The 10,091-nt window shown below is 48.0% G+C and overlaps 2 protein-coding genes and 1 long non-coding RNA gene across 8 annotated transcripts in view; 1 reads left to right on the top strand and 2 right to left on the bottom strand.

Annotated features, from left to right (window-relative positions):
- The first annotated feature begins 12 nt into the window (after positions 1–12).
- LOC141501112 (uncharacterized) lies at positions 13–7,492 on the top strand. Its single transcript, XR_012472141.1, has 3 exons — positions 13–922; positions 4,584–4,673; positions 7,410–7,492. It is a non-coding gene; the product is annotated as an uncharacterized LOC141501112 (long non-coding RNA).
- Positions 106–3,196, bottom strand: TMEM265 (transmembrane protein 265). The gene is made up of 3 exons (XM_074204796.1): positions 2,731–3,196; positions 2,044–2,214; positions 106–1,534 (listed from the first exon to the last, which is right to left on the bottom strand). Exons 1-3 carry the CDS (start codon positions 2,791–2,793, stop codon positions 1,373–1,375), a joined length of 396 nt encoding a protein of 131 aa, XP_074060897.1. The 5' UTR covers positions 2,794–3,196; the 3' UTR covers positions 106–1,372.
- The window catches only part of SRCAP (Snf2 related CREBBP activator protein), a 29,188-nt gene continuing 22,369 nt past the window's right edge, over positions 3,273–10,091 (bottom strand). For all 6 annotated transcript variants that reach the window (XM_074204787.1, XM_074204792.1, XM_074204791.1 and 3 more), the window contains 7 exons: positions 8,516–8,685; positions 8,094–8,290; positions 7,866–7,980; positions 7,357–7,482; positions 6,538–6,732; positions 6,130–6,213; positions 3,273–6,024 (listed from right to left, as the gene is read on the bottom strand). In XM_074204787.1, coding sequence (XP_074060888.1) covers positions 3,670–6,024; positions 6,130–6,213; positions 6,538–6,732; positions 7,357–7,482; positions 7,866–7,980; positions 8,094–8,290; positions 8,516–8,685 — 3,242 coding nt within the window. In that variant the 3' untranslated portion in view covers positions 3,273–3,669. The remainder of the gene's footprint in view (positions 6,025–6,129; positions 6,214–6,537; positions 6,733–7,356; positions 7,483–7,865; positions 7,981–8,093; positions 8,291–8,515; positions 8,686–10,091) is intronic.

The following is a 10,091-nucleotide window of genomic DNA, read 5'->3' as shown; positions in this document are numbered from 1 at the left end:
CCCCGAGTTAAGTCTCCGGCAACTGGAGTCCTGGGCCTCAGACTCCACCCCCATCCTTTTCCACCAATCAGAGGCGCGGCCCCTTCGCTTTCACTCCTCCCCCAGACCAGCTTTCCAATCTCCTGGGCGAAGGCCCACGAGCGCTAGCCCGTAGGAAGCCGATCCCGGACCCGGAGGGCGGGAAAACAGGGGAGGACTCTGCCCCCCCACAGGAGAAGGCGTGTTTTGTCCAATCGGCGCGCAGGAAAGGTTGGCAGGTGGGCGGGGCAGGCTTGACTAGGGAACCCTGGGAAAGGACTCCGGAAGTGATTCCGTTCTTCAGTGGATGCGGACTATTCTTTGTCGGGTTGGGGTTCCATCGGCGGGTGCCGGAGAGGAGTGGCGCTCTGGAACTTGGGAACTATGGCCACACGCCGGCAGCACCCTAGCTTTCGGACATCCATGCCCAGGGACATGGTTTAACCTGACTCAGGGGCCCAAAGCTAATGAACAGCTGCCGGGTCGATGTACAGAAGAGAAACCGAGCCTCGATTTCACTTCAGATTCCCTTCTGGAGTCCAGGCTTCCTCCAGGAACCTTCGGGGTGTCCCCTGCTGCTGGCAAAGGGAAAAAAGCTAATTCTTAGCCTGGGCTCTATCCGTTTTGCACCAGATTTCCTCCCTAATCTACTGCTACAAGGTGGAGGAGTTTGGGGGAATGGTAAAAGATTTAATCTTAGAAAAACTTTCATTTCAACCATTTCCGCTTCCTTGCCCTCCCAAGTCCTTGCCTTACTTTGATCAAGTACAGTGCAGTTTACAACAGAACGTCTTGCAGAGGTCTGGGAGACCGAAGAACTCAGTTTCGACTTATTAGCTGTGTGATCCTGGACATGTCACTTAACCTTAATGAGACCTTTATTTGTAAAGCCAAGGGGTGTCAGGTGAGTCACATCATATTTGTTTGAATTAAAAAAGATAGGTCATCTTTCCCCGCCTCTGAAAGTGAACAGCTATTACCAAGGGACAGAAAAAAGTGGTGCAAATCAGCCAGAATGGGGCATTTCCCTCCACCTACCCCCCCTTTTAATTACAAAATTGTAACGGAATCAAGACTGCTTATTTTCCAACCCCATGTATGGGGCTAAGACCCCCAAGGGCAGGAGTGAGTCCATGCAAGTCCAAACCTTTTATCAGAACCGCCTGATAATCGTTCTGTGGTCTGTTTGCTGAGGAGGCAGCCTCTGGAAACCACTTTTTGAAAGGTGGTTCAATACCCTCCAGGACCTGAGGGACCTTGTTGTTCTTCTGGTCAGGGTGAAGGACCTTGCCGTAGGTGAGTCCCACCTATGAGGCCACAGGGAAACCTCATGCTGTCCAGGTTTGTCACAGGGTCACTCTGCTTGGGCAATGGCGTATGACAGAAGCCAGAGGAGCAGGGGTCCCAGCACAAGCACTCCAAACCACACTGCAATACTAGTCAGGGCAAGTCGCCTGGCTCGATGCCCCCAGAACAAGGCTTCCTCTGGTTTCCCAGCCTTATGTCGTTCCTCAGCCTGTGAAGTCAGGACCCCGGGTCAGCTCTTTCCTTTCTCATCCTTTATTTAACTGGTTCAAAATACAAATACTAAAGGCTTCATCTCTGGTTCCTCTCAATTATAAAACGAGCATAATTTATACTTAACTCAATCTCTTGGGTTACTCTAAGTAGTAAATTAGGTAATAGTATGAAAACACTAGCTTTATATTTATGTGGTACACTACCACCAGGTGCTCCTCCATTTTTATTTCCTACCAAATACACAAAATCTGAAGGTTGTTGGGTTTTTTTTTTTTTTAAGCAAAGATGTGCTTACTAATGTGCAAAGCACACAAAGTGCTGGGGATCCAAACAATCCCTGCTCTCAAGGAGCTCAACAAAACCTGGCTTGGGGTCCAGGTTATGGGTTGTCTCACTTATGCCCAACTGTCCTGCCAGTCTCCATTTCACCCTTTCTCCCACTCCTTTAGACCCCAACCACCTAGCCCATTCCTGCCCTTTCCCCACAAGTCCCACATCCCTCACCTTGACAGCAAACACAAGAGCCATGACTCCAAGACAGGAGCAGCCACAGATGATGCTGGCGACGGCAAGACATCGAAGTGAGTGCCTGCTGCGGCCAACAGGTGGTGAGGCTGGAGGAGGGTCAGTCTCTATGCTCACCAACATCTCCAGTGCCTTTTCTTCTCCCATCACCTGTAAAGAATAGTCTGTCTGGGTGTTTGGGACCCCAAGCACTAACTCTTCTTTTCAGATCTCAAATCCTCTTTTAGAGTATCAAATGGCACAGCCAATTTCTCAGGAATGTTGTCTGACAAGGAATTTTAAGTTTTTGCAATGACTCATGCATGAGGTGATTTACGACTTAAATTCCTTCCCTAGAACTTCCTCTTACCCTTTCCATCATAATGGGAAATAAATTGGTATGAAAATAGCATTGACCAAATTAATCACTGGTTTAGAGAAAGACTTGATAGATAAAAGGGGAGGAAGTTTCCAGGAGAAACTGAAGAGATGGAAAGGGAACAGATGAGGAAGTTGAAGGAAAAAAGTCAAGTAATGAATGCAAATAAAAGCTATGTGTATGGAAGAACTGTGAGCTAAGGTCAGTTTAAAGTTAGGTTAAAGTAATAGTTCCAGCTAATGGGGAAATGAATAAGGATATGAGATTTATGATAAAGCCAGGGAAAGTCAAAGAAAAGGGATTCTTACCTGGAAGTAGGTCCTGAATTTCAGCTCCCAGCCTCTTGGTTTGTTTGGCTTGGGTGGAGACATCTCCTTCTGGCTCAAGGATCTGGGCTCAAGGGTGGGGCTTGGCTCTCTATCCACCCACCCTAAGAGCTGGAACTACAGGGGAGCAGTAAGGTGGAGTCACCTCAAACCTGTTTGAGCAGCAGGGTGAGTCTGGAAGATGGAAGGGTGAAGCCAGAAGGGAGATGTATGAGGTTGAAGCTAAGCTATACCCAATTTCTGAGAAGTCAAGAATGACCCACTGGCAAAGAATATTATTCCTAGGTGACAATCTGAGCTGGAGTCAACTATAGGGAAATGAAGGGGGATGAGACAATCTGAATGGTTGGCAAGATGCACAGAAATCTGTATTAAGAAAAATGTTATTCTTAAGAGACTTCAAAGATTTTCTAACCACCCTAAGTCACAGAAGAATATCAGATGGTTAGGGTAAGACTGAAGAAATGAAGACCCATCCCACCCTCCAGCATCCCAGGAAATCAGAAGTCTCCTTACGCTGATGCTCATACGGAAACTAAGTTTATTATTTTTCTTTTTTTCTTCTTAAAAAAAAAAACTCATCGCAGAGAAAGGGGTCCCTCCCCCTCCCCCTGGGGGGGTGGGGACCTGTGAAAGACAGCCGGATGGGAATCAAGTATAGGAAAGTGGGGACAGTGGCCATCTTGCCACCCTTAACACTGCCCAGCCAAGGGATGGGGGGGGTGGGGGGGGGGTGGGTAAAGAGAGCCCTGTTTCCATGACAACCAGTTCCCCCACACACACTTTGGTAGGGAGAGGGGGAAGGCCCCCTGTATTCCCCTGAAGGCCTCCCCCCAGACTTCAAGTAGTGGTTTAACAGTCAGGACTGGCTGTGGGGATAGAGGGGCAGAGCTGGCCAGTCAGAGTGGAGGGAGGGCCTGGTCACGTCTTAGCCTTCCGACCTCTGTGGCTGAGGGAAGGGCCAACTGTATTCATAGGGGTACTGCTTCGCAGGACACGTTGGTCCCCAGAGGTGGCCACAACTGGACGTCGGGACAGAGACCGGCGGCGTGGGACATCATCACCTTCGGCTTCCTCCTCACCTGAGGCCTCAGCCTCCGATTCCTCTGTTGATACCTCAGCCCCCAAAGGGCTTCGAGGTCGTGGATACCTCTTCTTGGTTGGGACAGGGCCACCAGTGGCTGGTGTCCCGGCCCGTTTTCGGGGCACCTTCTCACTCTCCAGTGGGGGGACTAGGGAGCCCGGACGCAGCCGGGTTGAACGGGGAACTGGGAGCAGTGATACAGGGGGTGTTGTTGAATCAGTGCCACCAGTGCCACTTTCTGCCGACTCTGCATCATCCCTATTAGAGATGGCTGCCACAGATCCCTCTGCCTTCCGAACCCGGGGACCCTCTGCTTCTAAGCGGAGGCGGGCTAGGCGAGTAAGAGGGCGGCCCCCATCCTCATCAGAGGAGCTACCCTCACTCTCAACAGAAAGCTTTTGCTGCTGTTGCTTCCCCCCTCCACCAGCTTCAAGACCCAACAAACTGTCATGCTCAAAAGCTGGTGGCTGGCTAGGTCGGGGTGATGGTGGGTTTTTTGGGGGTCTGCCCCGCTTCCGTTTGGGTGGGGAGGGTGAGACAGCTGTAGGGCAGGCAGGGATAGGAGAAGGGACAAGAGGAAGGGGAGGGGGAGGTGGCAAGGGGGGTGGCGGTGTCCGGCTCTCAGTGCCACCACCTCCCTGTGTGGGCAGAGTTCCTGGGGTAGGTGGTTCTCGTGCCTTAGGGGGCCGCCCCCGCTTTCGTTTTTCCACAGGTGATGCCATTAACTCAGCCCCATTGGCCTTGTCCTTAGGTGCAGGTTGGAGCAACTCATGTAGTTCACGTCCTGCATCTCCGGGGGACCTGTTCTTGGGTGGTCGGCCACGTTTTCGTTTCATAACAGGTAAACCCAGCTGTCCCTGTTCCCCATTCTCTGGGCTATCCCCACTAGAACTGCCCAGATCAATACGGCGGCGAGCAGGCAAAGGCCGCCGAGCATGGGGAGGCAGAGCGGTAAGGGGCACAGAATCAAAGGAGCCTCCCAGAGGAGGAGAAGACTCAGGTTCAGAGTTACTCCTAGTTGAAGAACTTCCAGGACTGACCCCAATCTCTGAAGGCCCTGTTGCTGGCGGTGTTGAAGCTGGACGCTGCTGTCGTCGCCTTCGCACAAGCTCCTTTTCTTCTACTACAGTGACCAGCCTTCCTGGAAGCTTTCTCAATACCTTGGGCCCTGGGGGCTGCCCGCTTCGTCCTGTCCCTTGTCCTCGAATTTCCACATCAGCACTGGTGCGACGTCTGGGGGGACGAGCTGGTGAAGGACTCTCAGGTGAAGAGGCAGCTGAAGAAGAAGAAGCTGATGGACCTGTAACCTCTGAGGAAGCAGGGACCTCAAATTTCTCAGGGCTGGGTAATGGGACTTGAACCTCCACTGGCTGTTCAATGTCTGGTAACTCCTGGGAAAGCTCTGCAGGGGCTCCAGAAAATGGGGACCCAAAATCATTGTCCTCACTTAGGGCTAGGGTTAACTCTTCATCGCTAGGTGGTATTGGTATGATCTCCTCAATATGTGCTGGAAGCTCCAGCTCATGACCATTAGAAACAGCCTCTGTCTTAGGGGTTGGATTTGGGGCAAGTATACTAGGGAAGAGACTCTCCTCTGGTATAGGGAGCTCAATGGTACTTGATGGCAGGTCTTTTGTGGGCGGAGGGGTTAGTGGAGGGGACTTGGGACCAGCCACTACTGCCTCCTCATACTTAGGCTCCAATGACTGAGGGAGTGGCTCCAACTGAGTTGATGGTTCTACCTCAGGTCTCAAGGTTGGTGGAAGGCTGGGGACTGGTGGAGAGGTGGAAACTGGCAGGGTACTAAGTACTGGTGGGGTGGCAGGAGCTAGTGTGGAGGCAGGAGCTGGAACTGAAATGAGCCGGAGCCGTGAGGTAGCCCGTGGGACTCTCTCATTGGCAGGGCTTCGGCTGTGACGAGGAGCAGAGGAGTTACTACGTGTATGATGAGCAGGAGGGGTAGCAGTAGTATTTGCCACTGGTGTCTCAGGCCGGGCTCCACGAAGTCTTTCACTGACTCGGGTTCCAGGACGCTCAGGGGCCTTGGCTTTCTTGCTACGACGATGGCTGCCCCCACTAGTGCCACAGGCTGTTTCATCCCCAGTTCCTGCTCCCACTTCTTCTTCATGGGGTAGACGAAATACTTCTTCCTTAGCCTGGTCTAGGTCTTTTCGTGCAGCCTCTACTTGCTCCTACCAGAAAAAGATGAAGTGAGGAGAGATTTGAGAAATGGGTTTCAGTGGTATGGGAAAGACTGAGGGAGTAACAACTAGACCAGGGACAGGTAGATAACTCACTTCTGCTTGTTTCAACTCCTCACGGCTCACATCCTCCAGCGATGCCTCCAAAAAGTTCATGGCATAGCGCTCAATAGGAGTTAGCTTTAAAGAAGAAGTAGACATGAATACAGGGAATATGGTACCCCAGCCACTATCCTCATTTATAAGGGAAGGCAGAAGGAGGGGAAGAAAGAATGAGGAATAAAAGGGGACTGAGATAGATTTAAGATGAAGCATTATTACTGAAACTAAGATAAAGCATTATTACTGAAACTAGCAAGCCTGGATGGAGAGAAATCAAGGAAAGAAAGAGATTAGAAAGTGGTTGGAGAGGGCAGGGTGGAGATAAAGAGAAAGAGCCTAAAGGAGGGTTATATTAATAGAAAGATGAAGCAAGTGGAAAAATAAGGTGAGAAAGAGACTGACCTGCTCCACGAGGGCAGCTATCTCTTGCTCAGCTCGGGACACCTCTTCATCTTCAGCCCCTGGCCGCCCACTCTCCTCTCCCTCCCCAGTGGGGAAACCTTCATTCTCATTGAATTCTGCAAGCTCTGCCACCTGCTCTGCCTTGGCTTGGGTGGCTGCACGGATATCCTCTTCATCCTCTGCCCGGCATAGTGCCTAGAAAGTGGAAAAGGGAAGGGGTACTTGTTAGAACTGCCCATAAATAACCCTATGCTTTTTTTTTTTTAAAAAGCTCTCACCAACCACCACAAATCTTTCCCTTGAATTCTATACTCAAAAGCAAATGTTCAGGAAGGTCTACAAGCACAGTTCGTAACTTGGTGAAAACAAAACTAATTCTAGACCAAATCAATACTCTTTTCAAAGGAGCCAGAAATTTTGCCTATAGAAACCCACCAAACTAGAACTAATTCAGATTATTTTGTAGGACTCCATTTCTTTCTGGACTAGGCAGAAAGCCCTCTGCAACATGCTAACAGATAAAAAGTAGCACAAATAATTCAAAATACTACCTGATTAACCAGTTTTTCTTTGGATTTGGAAGACAATATGGTTCTAAAATGTTTTCCCTCAAATTCCTTAATCTCATACAACAAAATGACAGGGCATGACAGTTTAAAGTAATTCAAAGTGAATGATGGATAGCCTATAAATGACTATTAAAATCAAGAGTTGACTAGTACCTGGAGAAGTATGGAGAGTGTTAATCACTCTTATTTCATCATGTCCAAAAAATTGATAGGGACACAGTCCCAATTTTATGTATTATCATTCTTTCACCTGTTCCAAAATGTGGGTTTGCTTGTTAGCCACAGTTTCTTCCTCTTCCTCAGGGGCAGAAGGAACAGATGGGATAAGGACAGCTGGCTCTTCCAGGGGCATGTCAAACAGTTCACGAATTGTCTGCTGTTGATGAGAAAGAGGAAGAAGGATCAGGAACAATGAATAAATCTATGTAAGTGAAGGGAATTACTTTTTTTTTTTGCAAGGCAATGGGATTAAGTGGCTTGCCCAAGGCCACACGGCTAGGTAATTATTAAGTGTCTGAGACTGGATTTGAACCCAGGTACTCCTGACTCCAAGGCCAGTGCTTTATCCACTACGCCACCTAGCCGCCCCATTAGGGAATTACTCTTAAAAGAGTTCCATCAGCTAGAGCATTCTGGTTGGGGGGGGGGGGGGGGAAGAGTATAGAGACTTAAAAGACAAATCTCTGATGCCTCTTAAGACATAAAAAGTCTGTTAAGGTGAGGTTTATTACAGTAGGGCTAGAAGGTGTGGATGGATACCTGTTTAAAATATGCTGTAGTGAAGTTGCCGCCCTCTATGGCCATATCCCCTAGCATTCGCTTCTGATTGGCCTTCTTCAGAATATTCTCCTCCACGGTCCGTTCACTGATAAGCCTGAGGATTGTGGGAGAACTATTTCTATAACAAATCCAAGGAAGGTGAGAAGCCTCTCTAACCAGGGATGAGGCAGATCACCAAGTGGACTCTGGGTGTGCAGGAGACAGTACCTGTAGATGTGCACATCTCGGGTCTGGCCAATGCGGTGGCAGCGGTCCTGGGCCTGTGCATCCATAGTGGGATTCCAATCGCTGTCATAGAAGATGACTGTGTCTGCTCCAGTCAAGTTTACACCCACACCCCCACTTCGTGTTGATAGTATGAAGCAGAAGATTCGTTTGTCTGCATTGAACCGTTCCATTAAAGCCTACAGAAACGGTAAAGAATCAGTCAAGAGGTGGAATCAGTGCCCATAAGACAAACAGTGGGAAGGTGGAACCTGCCTTTTTCTGGGAGTCAAAGGATCAAGGCAGGGAGAAGATGGGAGGCAGAGAGGAAGGTCACAAAGACCTAAGAAACACAACTAAGCTTTACTATCACAAGGAATGGAGAGACTTTGAAGATGTAAGGATGACAGGGACCCCTGGGTCACCTGTCTTTGCTCAACACGGGTAGAACCATCCAGCCGTAGGTAGAGGTGGCCATGGTAGGTAAGGAACTGCTCCAACACGTCCAACATTCGAGTCATCTGGGTGAAGATGAGCACTCGGTGTGCCCCAGCCTTGAGTCGCCTTAGCAACACTGCAAGTGTCTGCAGCTTTCCTGAGAAAACATGAGAGCAGAAGCACAGTGAGCAGGAATTGGGTTTGGGCATGGAAAAGACACCTATGTTCTAGGAGAGCAATAAGAATGTGGGTTAAAAAGTACAGTGAACTTAGGTCATAAATCAGGCTTTGAAGGTAAAGTCCCTCCCTACTATTTCACCAAAGGGAGATCAAGAATTGTGCAGGAGTGGCAGAGACTACCTGTCTCCTTTCTTGAAGAACTTCACTAATCTGCTCCCCCTCACTAAGCAATATATACTAACATTTACCACTTTTTACTTTTAACTTTCACTCAAAGATCCACCAAGCAACAGGGTATAGAAGATATCACAGGAACTGTCAGGGAATTATAGACCAAAAAATCTTATTCCATATATTTGCTGACAAGGCTTTTTATGTGTTTCTGGGGTGGGAAGGAGGGAGACAGGAAAGAAAGAAGTTGGATGAGAGTTGATTTGGGAAAAAGAAAATAGCACTAAAAAAAAGAAGGAAACTCAGAAGGGACACAGACAAGCAGGGCAGTTTTCTTACTAATCATGCTAAATTTAATATACACTTTGAAAATCAACAAGTAAAAAAATTTGTACTTTTCTGCTTTGTTTACTGATGTTTTAAGTAAATCACTTAAATATTTTACAAATTAGGTTCTCAGTAAATATATTCAGTGATTGCGCTTACAAGGCAACCCATTCCAATTGTTTAAAACAAGTGCCTTAGAAAAGTTATTGCTTCTAATCAGGCTAAAATTTATCCAGCTAATTCTGATCAATCCTTATCCCTCTAAAATGCCCTTCAAATATGTGACAATAACAACCATGTACCTAATTTTTTTACCCTAGGTCATGCTCCCAGTTTATTCAACTATTTTGCATACTGTTAGGCTGACCTTTTTTTCATGTTTCACTTTTCCCCTAAGTTCTTTAAATGAAGCAAAATATTATTCTGATGTGGTCTGATAAAGAATACAACCAAGATTAATTGCCTCACTTGCTTTTGCGCATTAGGCCTTTAATAACTGCATTAATTTTATACAAGTGTTGAATGATAAAATTCTCAGATCTTTTTCATATTAACTGCTACTAAGCCTGGCAGCCCCTCAGCCTGTACTTGTGTAGCTGAATTTTAAGTAAAAACAGAGGACTGGGGCAGCTAGGTGGCACAGTGGATACAGCACTGGACCTGGAGTCAGGAGTACCTGAGTTCAAATCTGGCTTCAGACACTTAGTAATTACCTAGCTGTGTGGCCTTGGGCAAGCCACTTAACCCATTGCCTTGCAAAAACCTACCCCCCCCCCAAAAAAAACACAGGGCTTTACACTGTTCATTATTAAACATCTCCCCCCCCAACTTTCAGAAACCTAGCATGGTCATATGCTCTTGTCAGCTATCCCTCCCAGTTTTGTG

This window comes from Macrotis lagotis, chromosome X, assembly GCF_037893015.1.
Source record: "Macrotis lagotis isolate mMagLag1 chromosome X, bilby.v1.9.chrom.fasta, whole genome shotgun sequence".
Classification (NCBI taxonomy): domain Eukaryota; kingdom Metazoa; phylum Chordata; class Mammalia; order Peramelemorphia; family Peramelidae; genus Macrotis; species Macrotis lagotis.
Note: the sequence above shows the minus strand (reverse complement) of the source record. Positions and strands in the feature narration are given on the sequence as shown.

Coding starts and splice junctions, on each gene's coding strand:
- TMEM265 (XM_074204796.1), bottom strand. CDS start 2,793: ATGTCTCCACCCAAGCCAAACAAACCAAGAGGCTGGGAGCTGAAATTC. Junction 2,215..2,730: donor AATTCAGGACCTACTTCCAG/GTAAGAATCCCT, acceptor TATTCTTTACAG/GTGATGGGAGAAGAAAAGGC. Junction 1,535..2,043: donor CTCTTGTGTTTGCTGTCAAG/GTGAGGGATGTG, acceptor CTGACTTCACAG/GCTGAGGAACGACATAAGGC.